We start from the raw sequence: 19,178 nt of genomic DNA, 5'->3' as shown, positions 1-19,178 counted from the left end.
AAAGTCCACTGAATTTTTGGTTCAAATCTAGACTCACAAAAACAGCCTTTATTCCTCCTCAGAAGTTATCTGAATGTGGCATTTCCAGTTTGTGAAAGTGAAAAGAAAAAAAAAATTCCTGACATTTTCCATATGCTTTTTTAAAAAGGCTGTGAAATTTATAAGGCAAAATGAACACAGAAAGAATAAGTATGAAATATTTCACTTATGTCAGAAATATATTGAGAATATGATAGAAAAGATGATTAATACAGTCTCCACAATTAGATAATTTGTAAGATAGTTCTGTCAGTTTATACCTACAAAAACTGAAATCACTTATTTTATAAAATGTATATGATTTAATAGCCTATTTTAGCTATATACACACATATTTATTTAAAGATTTAAAAACTGAAGTCACTTGTACTTTTGCCAAAATAGAGATCTCTCCAATTTATTTCTGCTTCTTTGCCAGGCTGGTCTTAAAGGAAAACCTGGCACAGTTTTCACCTTTTTCAGTCTTACTTCCCGAATTAATCATTAGTATCTTTCACAATGAAACTGTGAATACTCACAGCTCTGAAGTCAAGCCCCAAACTTTTTCTTCCCATGCATTTGTTCATGCCATTCTATCTATGCAGAATAGTCTATCTTTAAAAAAAAAAGAAAAAAAGTGGTATAGATGATATGTGTCCAGTAGTGAAGTAATATGCATTCCAATTACAAGACTCCTGGAAATAAAATCTACAGGTTATAAATTAGTAGGTTCAACCATTTCAAACATAACTCATCACACTGAATTGATAAAGCATGAAACAAAAGGAACTTGAATTTGCAACAAACTATTAAAACAGAAAGAGTAAAAAATGAAGCCTCACTCTGCACCTAGAAAACCAAGGCAATGGGTTAGTAATCAGGGCAGACGGAGTGTTCTCTTGAGTTGTCAGGTTCCAGTACATTATTAACCTGTGGTAACAAAATTGTCCATTTATTAGTCAGGAATACTTAGAGGATTAAAGAGGGAAGTTAAAAGTAAAACTAACTTTTTAAAACAATGAACAGGTTCTGTGGAATGAACTCTGTTGCTCAGAAGAATACGCTAGTCCTAACCTGAGTACCTACGAATGTGACCTTATTTGGGAACAGTTTTTGCACAGCTAATCAAGTTAAAACAAAGTCATATTGGATAAGGGCAGGCCCTTGATCAATGGCTGACATCTTACAAAGAGACAGATGGAGACATATAGGGAAGCCCAGGAGAAGACAGTAAGAAATCAGCAATATTGCACAAACTAAGAACTCAAGACTGCCAGCAACACAAGAGCTAGACCAGGAAGAAAAGGTTCTTCTTCAGAACCTCAGGGGGAGCAGGGCCCTGCCCATACCTTGATTTCAAATTTCTAACTTTCAGCACTGTGAGAATTCTCTGCCATCCTAAACCATCCAGTTTCTGGTAACTTGTTACAGCAGCCTTGGGAAACTAACAAATAAAATTTCATATAGCCTGTAGACCAGTGAGTTCTATAGTTACCAGATATGTATCATTCCTGAAATCAACTCAAATGCCAAAATGACTTGAAGTCAGCCCCCAGGAATGTAATTTATTCCTTGATATTCCTGTCATTCAAACTCAAAGATTCTTTCCCCATCCAAAATAAAGCATACAAAATGATGGAGATATGGAAAGAATTTTTGCTCAATCCTACCAATTTTCTTTACGTGCAAGGTGTAACTCAAGTTTAGGTAAATTAAGGCACTTAGGTGGCTCAGTGGTTGCGCATCTGCCTTTGGCTCAGGTCGTGACCCATGGGTCCTGGGATCAAGCCTTGCATCAGGCCTGCTTCTCCCTCTGCCTATATCTCTGCCCCCTTCTCTGTATCTCTCATGAATAAATAAAATCTTAAAAAAAAAAAAAGTTTAGGTAAATGAAAGTGACCATGCCATTAGTTTACAGGTTTAATAAGCATAGTTTTTAAAATGGAAACACTTTAACCAAAAAAGTTTCACTTTTATGTCTCAAACACATCTATTAGAGGTCTGTTCAGTGTACCTTCCCCTAAATTACTATGTTTAAGTCCTAAATCCCGATGTCTCAGAATGTGACTTTATTTAGAGACAGAGTCTTGCAGAGATAATTCAGTTAGAATCAAGTTGTCAGAGTGGGCCCTCATCTCGTAAGACTGGTATCTTGCAAAAGAGGTGAAGTCCAGAGATAAACATGCATACAGGGGGAATTCCATATGGATATATGAGGATGGTCATCTACAAGCCAGGGAGAAAGGCCTGGAACACACCCCCCTCACAGCCCTCAGGAAGATCCTGCCAACACTTTGATTTCAGACTTCTACCCTCCAGTGAGCCAAAAAATTTGTTTAGGCCACTCAGTTTGTGCTACTTTGTTATAGCAGTAGTAGGCTATACTAACAAAATAGCAAATACTAAACACAAGTTCCATAAGACACAAATTCTGATTTCATGGATATGGTACAAAATATAGTAGAAAACCAGAAGACCTAACCAAATGGCTAATCTACCCCAGGAATACACTGCTCTTATTCCTTAAGTCAGTCTGATTCTTTCAGAATGCATTCAACAAATATGTTATATTTGTTATCTTGAGTATGTTATCTATTATACTCTTGGTTTTATCTTCCTTTATGCTCACAACCACCTTATAAGGAATCATACATTGACAAATAACACACAGGGAATCAGAAAGGTAAAAGTCCAAAGTCACACAACTAAAAACGCTGGATCCAGTTAAGAAGAGCCTGTGCTCTTAACGTTTATGCACTACATTGTCTTCGTGAGATTGCTTAAAAACAAAACAAAACAAAAAATCTGTTTTGTTTGGAGACTAAAGCAACATAGTCAAAATATTATGCAGCTGCCAAAAGACTACACTATTGTTACCACTGTACCAAAATCAAGTCAGATGGCAGAGAATGGAGAAATGACACCCAGCCTGAGAATGTGTCATATTACAAAACACCCCACTTCTAGAAATTATTTTCTTTTCCTACTTCTAAGTTACTCTGAGCTCTAAAATGCCCCTAAGAATATACCTATATGAAAAAAAGAAAATGAGCTTTGTTACATTCTTAAGAGTTCCTCCATAAAAAGTTACTGCATATCCCCAGCATACTAGATGAGCAAGAGCAGAATGGAACACTCAACCATTGGGAAAAGTGGGAGAAAACCCCAGGCCTTCACAAACTCGCAGCCAAATGACAACTGCTGCCTAGGATTCCTTAAAAGCTTTCCTACTCACCATGCACTGTGAGTTTCTGCTTATAACAATACAGCACTCTGGCACAAGTGTCCCAAAACCAATAAGGACCCTAATGGAAGCAATTCTCTGTAACCTTCCACAAAATTCTAGCAGCAAACCCTTATCTAAGCAATTACTGGTTTGAAGCTACAGCCCACTATCCCTTTGCAATGACAACAGGGGAATTCTTTGCTGCATCATAGTTTGAGCAGGCAGAGAAAAAAAGTCCAATGAATTTTCCCCTCCACAAATATGACCCGTATTGTGATTATGGTAATCTGATACTGGATGATTTCAGATTTTTAAACTTAAAGATATACTATGTAAAATTTAAAATCCACAGATAAAAGTATCTTCTTTTCAATGAGGAAATTAAAAAGAACTGGAATTTCAGATCTTTAATTTTAGCAAGTCTCCTAATATGTATCAAACTGAGTCTTACTGAACCAAATCTAGAAGGAAAAAAAAGTGGGGGGGACGCCTGGGTAGCTCAGCAGTTGAGCATCTGCCTTTGGCTCACGGTGTGATCCTGGTCCCAGGATCGAGTCCCACATCAGGTTCCCTGCAAGGAGCCTGTTTCTCCCTCTGCCTGTGTGTCTGCCTCTCTCTGTGTCTCTCACGAATAAACAGATAAAATATTTTTAAAAAATTTTTTTTAAAAAAAGAAAAAGTAGGGCATCTGGAAATTCATATTTATAATGCTTGAGTAATTCATAAGGTTTTTGTTTCATGTAAAAAAACAAGTCTTTCTACACACTTAAAACAAGTAAATTTTATGGGATGCAAATTATACCTTAATAAAGGTGTTTTTAAAAAACAGTTCTTTAAAAAAAAAAAAAAACAGTTCTTTCCTATATTGTATCTATTGTGATCTTAATATTTATCTGTAATACTAAGGTCCAGGTTTAAAACCTTAGTGCTACCCTATTATACACAGTGAAAATCCAGATAAGAAAAAATATAGGGATGAGGGTTTCTGAAGCTTTTCAGCTAAGCTCTTTTTCAAAAAAACACCAACAAATACCATTTCTACTTAAATAAACTAAAGCATATAGTCTAGAAAAATATACCCTTAAATCAAAAGATAGTAATCTGTCACCCACTTGAGCAAAATCTACCAAAAGCAATGACTAAAACTTTTCTCAGTTAACTAGGTTGATGGGAGTTATTTTTAATTAAAAATTCTCTGAATATTTCACAAGTAGGATATGACTATATCAAGCAAATTTCAAAACAGCTTTAAAATTCCCCAACTACTTAAATTTTAACAAATGTGTATTTCCTCATTAGTCATAGAATAACAAAAGTGTTAAATCTGTTGGGGATGCTTATAACTTCCAAGATTATTTTTAGAACAAATACATGTAATATACAGTACTGAGTCTTATAAATTTCACAATACCCAAAGTGTCTATGCCATATGCTGAAGATTTTCAGTAGAATTACAATGATTAATTTTTTTGATTAAACAGTAAACAGGTAGTGCTGTAATCATGTGCCTAAGTAGAATGTATATTTTAAGTTATTTTTTTATCCCAAATTTAAAGACAGCAAAATCATGACCCTGAGATCATGACCTGAGCCAAAATCAAGAGTCAGACACTTAACTGGCTGAGGCACCAAGGTGTCCCTCTTTCAGTTTATTACACACACACATTATGGTCACAGTTAGTATACATGGTTGATTTTTATGTTAATCAAAACTCTAAGAATGCAATCTAATCTTTTCTAATACATTTTAATGAATTATAAACTAAAATCTAATGCCACAGATTTCAATGCATTACCAAATTTTGCTCAAGTTCAAAAGTAAGACATTATTATTAATGCACAAAAGAAAAAAATCAGCAACTCTCTGTGATGTTATACACAAAGAATCACCTATAAATCTGTATACATCTGTACTACTCATTTTATTACTGCAACTACCGAAACTTACTCTTGAGAATTCAGAGAGTAAATGGAAAATTATCTTTTATGGAAATACTCAAATTGTTTAGCAAGGTTGAAATACAATGCAATTTTAGGTAAAAAAAATTAAGAGTAGGGATGCTCGGATGGCTCAGTGGTTAAGCGCCTGCCTTCAGCTCAGGGCGTGATCCTGGAGTCCTGGGTTCGAGTCCCACATCAGGCTCCCTGTATGAAGCCTGCCTCTCCCTCTGCCTATGTCTCTGCCTCTCTCTCTCTCTCTCTCTGTCTCTCATGAATAAATAAATTAAAAAAATCTTTAAAAAAAATTAAGAGTAGTGGAATCAACTGCCATTCCAACAAAAGCTCAGCAGCCAAACTATACTTCATTAAATTCACCCCTTATTAATGTCTCAGAACCACTGGATGCAGAGCTTTCAAAACTGTTCAGCCCTTATGCACATCTACGTTTATTGTAGCATTATTGACAACTGTCAAACTATGGAAGTAGTCCAAATGTCCATTAACAAATGAATGGAGAAAGAAGATGTGGTATGTGTGTATATACATATATGTGTGTGTGTACAAATATACATATATATGTATATTATCCAGCCAATAAAAAGAATGAAATCAGGACACCTGGGTGGTTCAGCAGTTGAGCATCTACCTTCAGCTCAGGGCATGATCCCAGATCCAGAGATCAAGTCCTGCATCGGGCTCCCTAATGAGGAGCCTGCTTCTGCCTCTGTCTGTCTCTGCCTCTCTCTGTGTCTTTCATGAATAAATAAATGAAATTAAAAAAAAAAAAAAAAAAGAAAGAAAGAATGAACTCTTGCCATTTGCAACAGCATGCATAGATCTGGAGGGTATTAGGTATGCTCAGCGAAGTCACAGAATGACAAATATTTCATGATTTCACTCATATGTAGAATTTAAGAAACAAAACAAAGGAGCAAAGGGGAAACAAAAAAAGAGAGACAAACCAAGAGACTCTTAACCACAGAGAACAGATGAGGAGGTGGATAGGAGGATGGGTTAAATAGGCGGCTGGGATTAAGGGGTGCTCTTGTATTGATGAGCACTGGGTGATACATGGATTTGCTGAGTCATTATACTGTATACCTGAAACTACCATAACACTGTATGCTAAGTATACTGGAACTAATTTTTTTATAATTGTTCAGCCCTTAACCAGCATGTTGCTGTACCCTATCAGAGGCTGCTTACTGAGCTACACTGAGTAAATACCCAGAAAAGAATGGATTGGGGGTTAGGAGGTGAAAATGGAGGATTAGCTGTGTAAGGCAAGAAAATCATGCCCAGTGCTCACAAAGCTAACAGAGGTGCTCAGGTGCCAGCTCAGGTACCCATGCCTCTCACTTCTGTGAGATAAAACAGTTCTTCAGCAAGTTTACTTAAGTATTGTATCTGCCGCCAGCAAATCATTCAGTTATTTCACAAATACACATAATAATGAGACTTCAAAAAAGACAGCAAGAGATAAGTTAATCGTTTAGTTCTACATGAAATATTTTAGATTACATATGTAGAGCTGCCTTAATTTCTACTTGCAAACCGCACAATTAAGCATGTCTACCCAGGAGTTATAGAACAACTTACATCCTCTCAACCAAATATAATATGACAATCTCTTCCCCCAGCTAGGCAAGCAGTACAAGACAGTTAAGGACTTAAGGACAGGACAGCATATACCATGGTTAAGACACACAATCATCCTTAGATCCCTAAGTTTTAAGGTAAATTTTTTTCCTAACACTTCATAAATTATTGTCATAACATCAGATCAAACAGTAAGAGACTGTCTAGCTTTTATTTTTTTCTTCTTGCTATACTGGAATGTTTCAAATGCTACTATAAATAAATGGACTGCCATCTGAGTCTTACGTAGTTCTTGTCACACATTTGTTGCAGTGGTATTTGTTTTAGTAATGCCACACCTGCTACCTCTTGGTTTCTCTGCCTATTCCATCCTTAAAAGGACATGTTCCTCAAGGATCTGCCCTCAGTCTCTTTTCTGTCCTTACAAAACTATCCTTTAGTAACTTCGCCCAATGTCATTCCTACAAATACACTCTGAAAGTCCTTTCAGGCATCATACACTTATCATAGCCTGAAATGGACTCAACGTTCCATCTTAATTTTCTTGATCACTCTTCCTCCAGAAAGTCCCCGTATCAAACCAGAGCAGTTCACCCAAATTATCAACCCTGAAACTTCAGAGTGAAACTCAACTCCTCCTCCCTCCACCCCTCATACAACTAATTCCATCAACTGTACTTCCTCAACAGAGGAAGGTCTGCTGAAGGCTGGTCTGCTGCAATCAACCCCACTGCCACCATCCAAGTCCAAAGCCCATCACTCACTACTGTACTTGATAACCTCTAACTGTTCTCCCTCCAACCTCATGCATGTGTTTCTGTAGCAACCAGTGCTTCCCTTTTAGTCATTTGAGTCATTCTACAAATATACAAGGAATGTGTACCATGGGCCAAGCACTGTATCAAAAGCTACGTGTGGTGGCAAAAGAAACAGGCACAGGTACTTAGGAAGCTTCCTGTCTGGTCAGTGTAATTATGTGCTCCTGACTTGTCTTCCTCATCAGACTAAGCTTCAAGAGAACAGGTATGACATCCATGATGATGTCCATCATGTCCAGTATGAGGTTTTGCCATATCTTCAGTGTCCATAAAAATTGACATATAGTAGGGACTGAATACATGCGTTAAGACAAAATCACCAAACACACACATACACACAGACAGCCTTTAAAGTCTTCACTTTCCCCAGTACCAAGGACATACTTTAACTGGCTGCTGGCTATTTCCACCTGTATGACTCTCCTCACACCCCTTCCCCAAAGCCACACTCCCCCTATGACTCCTCAGGCTTCCACTCATGCTCCCCCACCGCCCCCCCCAGCATCTCCCCTAATCTCCACAGCAGGGTTCTGAGCGTGCTCCATCTGTCACACCCTTCTACACGAGGTAGAAGGTACAATTCTTAGAGCTGGAGGCTGCTTTAGTCGTCTCTCGATTCCCCACCTAGCAGGGCACATGTAGGCAATGAAACAACCTGCTAGATGATGAATCCCTAAGAGAAATCCAAAGGGAACAGAAGAAAAGCTGGAAGTGACTCCAAGAGCACAGTGGCAGCACCTATGACTGAAGGACTACCAGGAGAGAGCACACACCGCCATTTCTGGAGCTCATCAGAGCAGAACAGGCGAGATGCCATCAGCCCAAATGGCTTTGGGTTCTGCCATTAGGTTCTTAAGGTTTTGATTCTGAAACACCTTATATTTTTGTCGGAGGGCATTTTCTACTGTCGGAGACTACAAATTTCAAATTGTCTAAAAGCAGCCAACATTACTGCCCTACTGAAATCGAATGCAGAATCCCACAATACCAAGAGCAACTCCAGCTGAGGCTGAATCAGGCAGAGAAGCCCACCTGCTCATACATCCACCGAAGACACTTGGGAAAATCTGGCTCTAAAGGTATGTCAAGCTCCCCTTGGGCCACCCTCTGATGTGGATCAAGAACATGAAATTCTCAGGAACTAACAAAGAAATATCCTATGTCAGGGAATGGAGCTTTTGTAAAGGTAATATACATAGAACTGACTGGAACAGATGTCCACCATCTCTTCTTGCACCTGAACTGCTGCATTTCCTTAACCTGGTGCAGTAAGACACACCTGGAAGAACTTCCCAAAGGAAGGAACCAGGATGGAACCGAGGGAGAAGATGACAGGATTAGACAAGTCCTTTAAGTTGGTTTCAAATTGGGGCTGTGAACTGAAGAAGAAGCTGGCCCTCTGCAGTCCACACAGCACAGCACAGCACAGCACAGCTAAGAGGACGGCAGAAATGCAGACATGCAGACAGGATTTAGACCCCAAATCCCTGCTACCGTATATCTGCCTGGAGTGCTCTCCTCTCTGCAGAAGCCCTCCTGGAAGCATATATAGCAAATGGTAATAATCCAAGAGGCAACTATCTTGTCCTTAAAACTTGTTGATTCTAATCACATGTTCATGAAATATTTCTACCTCTAAGGCACAAATACATAAATTCTACTGCGTCTAAATATCCCTGAGAAGTATTATTATTTTCCGCTTAATATGTCTAACAGCTATAATAAAAATACGTATAACTAAGTTCAAAAATCCACTTAAGTCATATTCATTCATAAATGGGCCACTCATTTTAATTTCTAGGCCAGTCCTTTAGCCTAACATAATACCTTTTCCAAAGTTTATCAAGCTCCAGGAATTGATAGTGGCAAACTTGTCAACCTTATATTTCATTTTCTCTGCCCAGCAGGAGTGAGATCCACTTAAAGTTAAGTGAAACCACAGCACCAAGAACTTTATAGCAAATTTCCAAGACAGCTGTTCAAAAACCAATTAAATACCAGGGGTGTGAAGAACACTTAGCATTACCCAGAAAACTACCGCAGCAGGAATACCGTGGAGTTCAGGTAGTGAAAAGGTACAGCTGAATAACCCACCAAATAAGGATACAAACAAAATAAATAAAAAACATTTAGAAGGACTGTTCTTCCTAAAGACTGGATAGCATAAGATGTAATGCCTAATTTTAGAATAATGCAAACTCTTCATTCAGAAGTACAATGAAAAAAACCTGAGTAGTGACTCCTTCTTTTATAAAAATAGAATCATGCTATCTCATAATACCTGAAGCTAAAGAGCAGTAAATATATATGCAAAAGAAAGAAGAGCCTACATGGAAAGAGGAAGAATTATAGTAGCTCCCGTTTGCCTTAGAGCACATGCGAGAGAGCAGGCTCATTTCAAGAACTGAATGAACCTGACAAATAGAAATGATGAGACAATTTTGACAGGTTTGACATATTAATCATAGGAGAAGCTGCCAACATTCATTTTATAATCATACTTCCTAGAATTGTGTTCATTCTACAACACACAATCATTTCAAAAAAAAAAAAAAAAAACCCAAGCCCTACAAACTCCCAATAAACTGAACCCACACATAATGATTCAGCTCTCAACCTTTCAGATTTTCATGATTAAACCACTAAATAAATCAGATTATTTCTCCCTCCTTCCAGAATAGAATACAATGCCAATGATTTAAAAAAAAAAAAAAAGCCCCATTATTTTACTTCCTATTCGAGAACATTATTCACCAACCACTGTTCAAAGTAACTCAAAGAAGTTTACATTACCTAGCATATGATAATAGCAATCACACAACAAATGCCATGGTTTCCTATATACAGCCAACACTATTTGATCAATTAATCAAAATTCTTTTCCGTGGGCCAAAGGAAAAGCCAGTTCAGGACAATATTTTAATGTTTCACTTCAGCTTTTTAAACTTTTTAAACAAAATTCTGTGAAATCTGCAAAAAACTTGAAGCATCTTTTTCTGATTATAGAATATATGCTAACTACAGAAAATCTGAAAAACACAAATTACAAAGAAGATAAAAACAATTCATGACCTCAGCACATTCAAAAGTATGATTTTTAATGGTTAATGTTCCACATTCAATTTCTACTTCTCTATTATTGCCTACTAAAGTTTCTGGGTTTTCACCATTTTATAAATATTACTGTGATAAACATCTCTGTGCAGAGGTATAGCTTGCTATAGTCTATTTTTAGTTATTTCTTAGGGACAGATTCCCAAAAGTTAAATTACTAGGTCAATGAATATAAGCATTATTCGAGCACTCGATAAATTACTGCAATCTTTAAAAAATATTTTATTTATTTATCTGAGAGAGCAAGCTCAGGAGTGGTGGGGAGAAGCAGAGGGAGGAGCAGACTCCCCGCTGAGCAGGAACCCACTGGCTGGCTGCTGCGCTGCCACCAGGGCTCCATCCCGGGATCCTAAGACCATGACCCAGGGCAAAGGCAGATGCTTAACCAACTGAACCACCCAGGCATTCCTAAACTTCTGCCTTTAATACTGTACCACACCACCTTGGCCTGTTATTAAAAAGTCTTTGGTAATCTGACAATCCAAAAATGCTTTTGGCTTTTAATTAGCATTTCTTTATTCATCATTTAATCATTTCCCCCCAAATCTTTACCAATTGTTTGTACCTAGACTTATATAAGCATAGGTCAAAGCTTTAACCACGAAGGATTGGTGTTTTGTTTCTGACTTGTATAAATACTGCAGATATTGATTTTGTATTTGACATTAACTTTAAATTCTTCAAAACAGATTTTTGTAACACTTCTATCCCATACCCTTCTAACTCCTATGAAGGCAGTATGAAGGTATGTAGCTGTGAACACCCATCCAGTATTCAGATGACCTTCCTTCCTAGTACCACACCATTACCCAGCTGAATGGCACACTTAACCCATTTGGTTTATCCTTCTTCTTAATGACTTCACTAAATGTTCCTTTTAGCTATAAAATTCAATTCAATTTCATTTTTTAAGTTCCTTCTTTTAAGTTCCTAAGTTAACACTCTTCATATCTACTGAATTCAGAAAAGCCTTACTGAATACTCACCCACATTATAATTAAAAGATTTCATCAGGCTAGCAAGAAGGTAAGAGAAAATAATAAAAAGATGTAAAAGAAAGATTCTTTCTTTAGGAAGAAATAAAGTAAAAGAAAAAAGTACTTGGAATGGGGCACCTGGGTGGCTCAGTTGGTTAACGTCCAACTTTTGATTTCGGCTCAGGTCACAATCTCAGGGTCTTGGGATTGGGCCCTGCGTAGGGCTCCCCACTCAGTGGGGAGTCTGCTTGTTGCCCTCTTTCTGTCCCTCCCCATGCATGCTGTCTCTTAAATAAACACATCTTTTTAAAAAGTACTTAAAATATATATAAACATTTACAAATACAAAATATATACAAGTATATAAAATATATGAACATTTTTTTAATTTAAAAAATAAAAATTAGAACCAGAGACTCTTCCAAATTTTTTAAAAATAATGGCATGATACATTTGGCAAATAAGGATATTTTTCTACAACCTGAATTACTAAGCCTTTGGCCAAAGAACAACTGCCGCTCTGGTGATCTCCATTCTTCCAGGGGATACACATCTCAGTATGCTTTTGATTATCTTGAAACTAGACGCAAAACTTTGTGTGAAAATTTGCATCTTCTGGGGAACAATAATCACTGTGTTCATCAGATTCTCAACAGGGCTCATTATGCAAAAATATTTAAGAAACCCTAGCCTCAACAAATAGCTCATAGCTACTAGTCTACCCTTTACTCCTTCAAGAGATGCGGACATTCTAGGATCTTCTGTGCCCTCCTCTCCATTTCTGAGAATGCCAGGGACCAGTTTCCTTCAACATTATCAATAAAAACCTTTCTATTACCACTATAGGATATAGACATATTACTCATTTCCTAGGGGCTCCTCAAAAGCAGTCAAGTGGAGCTTGTGGGACACATGGGTGGCTCAGTGGTTGGGTGTCTGCCTTCAGCTCAGGTCGTGATCCCAGGGTCCTGGGATCCAGTCCCGCATTGGGCTCCCCTCTGCCTATGTCTCGGCCTCTCTGTGTCTCTCATGAACAAATAAAATCTAAAAAAAAAAGAAAAAAGAAAAAAGAAAAAAGATAAAAGAAAAAAGTGGAGCTTGTAACACAACTGGTTTGTTCATACAGAAGGACTGTATGATTCAAAAATACAATAAAAATATCTACATGACAGCTCTTTCTGTTCATGGGTCCTGTCCCCATGCTTTAATTAAGCCACCTTTATTGCACCAAAAAAAAAAAAAAAAAAAACCTGCATAGTGATTCCTTCTTTAATAAAAATTGGAATCATGTTATCTAATAATACCTAATCGTAGGCAGCAATAAACAAATATGCAAAGGGAGAGCATGACAAAGCATATAAAATGAGATTCGTCCTCTGTGATCCACTTCATTCCTACAGAAACACCGTTAACTGACAACTGGGTCACCCCATACCAAAGCAGAGCTATGTTAATGGGTAAAATGTAGCTTCCTCCTAAGAACTAGGACCTTCATATTTGACTCCGGAAAAAAAAAGGGGGGGCCTCTGCCTCCCAAAACAAAGGCCTGTTTTGTGCGTGTGTGTGTTTTGTTTTTGTTTTGTTTTTTTTTCTAGAGGGATCTGTGGGCTGAGAAAGGAACAGAGAGGCAACACTGAAAACCACTGCCTAGACAGCCAGAGGATGGCAGAAGTTATTTTTGTTTCAAGCTGCTCACTCCAAATCAACCCCAGTGATGGAGAGTTCCCCAAAACACTGGACTCGCTCCTCTCACCTACCCTTCTATTCTGGTAGTACAGCTTTACAAGGTACTCAGAACTGGGGAAATCCGGAGATGGAAAAGTGAAGTATGGACCAAGGGGACGCGCTGCCCAGGCTCCCTGAAGGAATGTGGCAGGGTCAATCCCCAATCAGAGTCAGGAGAGACCCTCCCCCTGACTCAACAGATCCTTGGTGAATCAACCAGCCCTCCAAGTTCCTCTGGGCCTTCAGAAGACAATCTCTGGGGAGTAGGCTGCAGGGACCCTGGATATGAAAGCAGGCCCGGTGGCAGGCACAGACTGATCTACAACATTTAAATCTTTAAACCAGTAATTCTCAACCCAGGGATGATTCTGACCCTTAAGGGGCATCTGGCAATGTCTGGAGACAGTTTTCATAGACAAGACTTTGGGGAACAAGGGCATTTACTACCAGCCTCTGGTGGGTAAAGGTCAGAGTTGCTGCTAAACATCTCACAAAGCACACAACAGCCCTCCCCTTCCCAAACAAAAAAAATTAGCCAATCCAAGACATCAACAGAGCAAAGTCTGAGAAATCCTGATTGACTATGATTTGCAAGCTTCCATTTGTATTCTTGTCTCAGGCCTCACAAATGTTATAGGGAAGCCTGCTAAGAATTTAATTATAAATTATAGAACTCTTACAACACTTTAAATGGAAGAAAGTTTATTTCGGGTATTGGTAACCAAAGAATAATTTCTGTGACTCCAGTTAAGATGCAATCATTCATTTATTCAACATTTACCAAGTACCTATTACATAATTAAGCACAGTGCTAAGCAAAGTAATGGTGTTAAAAGAAACTGATAGTGTCTGGTAGATTTCAATCCTGCCTGGCTCAGAGCAGTGCAGCAGGAAAAAAAAAAAAACCTAACCAACCTACCTGGGACTCTGAAGTCAGACCCATCTAGTTCTGATCCCAACTCCACCATTTACTGTCATTAGGCAAGTTATTTAACTTCCCTGAGCTTCAATCTCTCCATTTCTATGTCAAATAGGACTTCCCACAGAGAAGAGAAATAAGCTAAATCATGTGAAGCACAAACTATACTGCCTAGCACACAACAGTATTCAATAATTAATTCTCTATTACTAACAGCAAGTTTTAAGTTTTTATAATGTAATCCATACGTTGGAAATGGCTGGTATGCCTATGAAAAGGACAGTCACTGCTTCTGTGATTGTGACAGCTTGAACACAATTTTAGTCACGTTCACTTGACTAAAGTTAAGATCTCCAAATTCTGGCTGTTTCTCCCCCAGCCTCCACCTACACCATCTTTAATGTCATATGTCCCATGGGTGGGAACAGACTGAAAGAGGAGACCTGGTAGTAACCAGTGTCAAGCCAAAGGTCACTGTGAGTAAGAGAATTCTTCAGCTGTACGTCTGGCAAGTACACATAGGTACTGGGTGGGAGGGCAAGGAGGGGCGTAGAGAACTAATCAACACAAAAGCCTCCCAAGACAGGAATAGGTCATTTGCTTGCAATGCACACCTGAAGGGAAACATTTCAACCAGCATCCATCTTTCACTTCACAATTCATCAGTATTTTGCACTTCCTTCTTAAGAATGGACTGAAAAACAAGTTAAATATAATCAGCCCCATCAGTGGGGGAAAAAACAAACACGGAACGACCACATTATCATAACCTAACAAATGTGATCAGATATCAATGCCAACATCTCAGGGAGAAAAGAAAGCCTTAACCACAAATTACTGAAAGTATAGTTATTTATAGTAAACAATGGGTAACTAAGAGTTTCAGTTCCCCTTGGCCATACACAATAATTTACAAAGATCATAAAAGAGAACATTTTACTGGACCTGTTTTTAGGCAAACTGTCAGTGATGGAACCTCTTTCACGCAAGCAGTTTACTAAAAGGGAAGTCTGTGCCTGTACAACCAAGTATCTACTGAGCACATCTGTGAAATCCTCGGCCTTTGCCCAGAGTCCCCTGACAAGACAGAAGCAAAGGTAAAAATGTTAGATTTTCTTATAAGCGCACGTGTCTGACTTAAGTTTTGGCTAAACTTACTTTTGTCCTCATGTAACCCCAGGGAGAAAAAGTTGGGGGAGAGGCTAAACCAGGATCAACTTAGTGCTGGGGGAAAAAAAAATAAACTTCAACTATGCTCCTTGTGGTTAAGGATTACAGGGAGCAGATCAGTGTTCAGGTCTTTTTTTTTTTTTTAAAGATTTTATATATTTATTCAAGAGACACGGGGGGGGGGGGGGGGGGGGGGGGCGCGGGGGCAGAGACACAGGCAGAGGGAGAAGCAGGCTCCATGCAGGTAGCCCGACATGGGACTCAATCCCGGGTCTCTAGGATCAGGCCCTGGGCGGAAGGCAGCACTAAACCACTGAGCCACCAGGGCTGCCCAGTGTTCAGGTCCTGATTCTATCCCACGTATGACCTTAGCCAAGTTACAGAAACTTACTGGGTCTCAGTCTCTTGATATGAAAAAGAAAATAATTGAATTAAGAAACTTAAACATTTCTTCCACTGGAATTCTATTCAGGGTCTGAAAATCCTTAAGATCAAAATGTTTCTTAATGGTCCTTTGAAACGAGAAGAAATAAAGGCCTTTAGATAAATTATGTATCAAATTATAGATGTGGAGGTTTGAAAAGATCATTTAGTAAAACACTCTTGAAATCTGTGCTTAGTGATCATTGCAAACTACTGGCTGAATATAGAGTGGCATAACCACAGAATTGTTCCTGTGTCGCAGCAGCTTCCCATCAGGCATCCTTCCAGGTAGTTGCTTTCTGAAAAAAGAGTTTATGGCTCTCCAAAATAATTCCAATGAAGCTACCGTTAACATTCATGAGATAATGCAACTCTTAGTCTTCAAGGGTATACCATGCTCCATCAGATTCTGCTTATTAACACCAGTTTCAATGACTGAGACTATCAATATTCCAAATAAGCAACAAAACAGGAACAGAATGATTCTAAGACTTGGCACAAGGGTCACTTTCAGAATTACAGAGTCTGAGAGACCCTAGTGATCATCTCCCACATCAAATCATTACATTAATTCACTAAAGCCTTAAGGATTAACTGGCTGAGCTTACAAATGAGCCTCTGAACTCAGCTGAGGTTTAAAAAAAAAAAAATCAGTTTATTTGGAGAGATTTCTTCCTAAAAACACCCCCCAAAAGGGGGAGAAGAGTTCCCAAAGAGAGTGATAATTTTGTTGTCTCTGCTTATGTTGAAATTTACATTTCTCAGAATTTCTGAGGAGTACTACTGTCCACAACTATCGCAGCAACTTTGGTGGTTCTGGCCATAAAAGGAGACAAAAAGCGACACGAACACTAGCACTGCAACAGGGATACTACCAGCTGGTGCCACACTTTTGTGCTGTACCAAGGAAACTGTACCATAATAAACATCAACAATAATGACAGATAATTCAAACATTTCACTTGCTTCCAATCAGGTCAGAAAAATCTGCATTCATAACTATGCAAATACAGCACGGTCCAATTTGCATTGCAAATTATGTGTTTTAAAAGAAGCAAGTTTCCTAAATCCACTCCATGAAGCTAGATAATCTTAGAGCTAAAACTTTGGTTAACTTCTTAGCATATGTATCTTGACATTTTACCAGTAAATCCCACATGCAGCCTTAACTTTCAGGACTAGGTCTTTATTCCCTCTCTTTTCCTTTCTCAGTAAAATCAGTGAGATTATGCTAATCTCAAATATTCCTGGATAAGGTGGCACGAATCCAGAAATACGAAGAATGGCATGGACCCCATCTAAAGGAATGCAATGAAAACATAAACTGCTGACATATTTAACGAAGACAAATCCAAGACCGTGTGCTCACACGCAGGACTGTGTTTAGAAAACAAAACCCACCTCCCCCCACACAGGTAGCACTTAGAAGTCCTCGTTCCATCAAGATCATTTTATGATTTGCCTCTGCATTACATATAAACCTTCCTGATATCAGGAAATAATTCCTCCTTACCCACCGGTAGGCAAAGCCTGCGTTTGAGGCTGACCTGGAAACGCAGCGCCCCGTCGGCCTCCCCGCCCCCCCCAAGGAAGGACGGCGAGGAGTTCACGAATCTGAAGCAAGGGGAGCCTGCCTGGGGGCCTCTGTACTGGGTGCAGGTGCTTCCGGAGCCCCCGACCGAAAACCGTTTCCAATCCATCACCATCGTGCTTCCTCCCGCCCGAGGCTCCATCAGCCTCCTTAGTTTGCACAGACACTTACGGGCCACTGGGTTTTACAGTCACACTGCAATTCTCTGGGTCCTTGTGCAATGGATCATTAGTAGTGTTGCCCTGCCCGGGGGGGCCCCAAAACGTCGCCCACATCCAGGGTTTTTCAAACTTTGGCGGGGTGTGTGTGTGTGTGTGTTGGGGGGGGTCCCTCAATAACACCGAGGCCGCTTATTAACAAGCCAGCAAGCTTCGGGGGGCCTAGGGAGGAACCCTACACCGCATTCTTTAACCAGCAGCCAGGTGGATCTGATGCAGGTGCTCCAACAGCCACACTTTGGGGCATATGCGCCTTTAACAAGTTCCCCAAAGAACACCTCACTTCGGCGTTGTGGACGGAGGGAGGGGGAAGGGGGGGACGAAGTCCAGACCGCGAGCCCTGGAGGAGGGGCTTCGGGCCGGGCCCCCGGACGCCCTGCACCCGTGCGTCCCACCCGGCGATGCCTGGTCCCTGAGCCGCTCACAAGGCCACGCGACCGCAGCTCTTTGCAGCAATTTCCACAAAGTACCCCCCCGCCCCACCGCGAGCTCTGCAAAAAGGCTGGAGTAGAGCTTGGACTGTGAAGTCCCACAGGTCTGCGTTACTCCGGCTCAGCCACCGACCGGCCGCGCGTCCTTAAACGCTCGGGCCTCAGTGTTCCCGTCCGTGCAATGGGCTCACGCCGCCCCGCAGGAAGACTCAGCCGAAGCGAAAGGGACTTAGGAGAGTGGCGGGTACTTCCGGCCCCGCTCCACCACCGCGGGCCACCGCGGAGAGCGCGCCCAGCCGGCCGCCGCCTCCCAACGCCCCCCCACCCCCGCCCCCACCCCCGGCCCGACGACCCTCGGCCGGCCACTCACGGGTAGGCATGGTGACCCCGAGCCGCGCTCGCCGCCGCCCCGAGGCTCAGCGGGGCCGCGCAGGACGCGCCGACCGCACCATGGCCGGGCCGCCGAGACCCGGACCGGGACCGGGCGAAAGGCGAAGGGCGGAGGGCGGAGGGAGCGGCCGCGGGGCGTCCGCCGCACGCAGCGAAGCCAGCGACAGCTGCCACCGCCGGCCCCGCTGCGCGCCGGACGACGCGTTGGGCGTCCCCACGCCCTGACGTCAGCACGTCGCCGACGCCCGGCCCCGCCTCCGCCCGGCCCCACCTCCTCCCTGTGGCCGAGCTCTGCGTCCGCCTGGCCCTGCTTCCGCCCGGCCCCGCCTCCTCCAGGCCCCGCCTCCTCCCGGCCCCGCCTCCTCCAGGCCCTGCGGCCGAGCTCCGCCTCCGCCCGGCCCGTCCTCCTCCCGGCCACGCCTCCTAGAGGCCCCGCCTCTTACAGGCCACGCCCCCTCCAGGCCCCGCCCCTCCAGGCCACGCCTCCGCTCCGCGGCCGAGCTCCGCCCAGGAGCGCCCCGGCGGGGCAGGGGGCGGGGACTAGGGAAGGCGGTTAGTGTCCCGGGCTAGCTGCGCACCGGGTTCTGTGCTCACGCCCTGGGGCTTTATTTAGGTCCC

At 41.3% G+C, this 19,178-nt stretch overlaps 1 protein-coding gene across 2 annotated transcripts in view; it reads right to left on the bottom strand.

Annotated features, from left to right (window-relative positions):
- The window catches only part of EFR3A (EFR3 homolog A), a 105,473-nt gene extending 86,801 nt beyond the window's left edge, over positions 1-18,672 (bottom strand). Inside the window, exon 1 of one of the 2 annotated variants that reach the window (XR_005368728.1) lies at positions 18,541-18,672. Coding sequence is in view for 1 of the 2 variants with exons in the window: in XM_038555535.1 (XP_038411463.1) it covers positions 18,541-18,550 (10 nt within the window). In the remaining variant the exon portion in view is untranslated. The remainder of the gene's footprint in view (positions 1-18,540) is intronic. The other variant, XM_038555535.1, reaches the window with a different exon arrangement.
- Between the last annotated feature and the right edge of the window lie 506 nt (positions 18,673-19,178).

Source organism: Canis lupus, chromosome 13 (genome assembly GCF_011100685.1).
Source record: "Canis lupus familiaris isolate Mischka breed German Shepherd chromosome 13, alternate assembly UU_Cfam_GSD_1.0, whole genome shotgun sequence".
In the NCBI taxonomy this organism is placed as follows: domain Eukaryota; kingdom Metazoa; phylum Chordata; class Mammalia; order Carnivora; family Canidae; genus Canis; species Canis lupus.
This window is presented reverse-complemented; position numbering and strand designations above follow the sequence as displayed.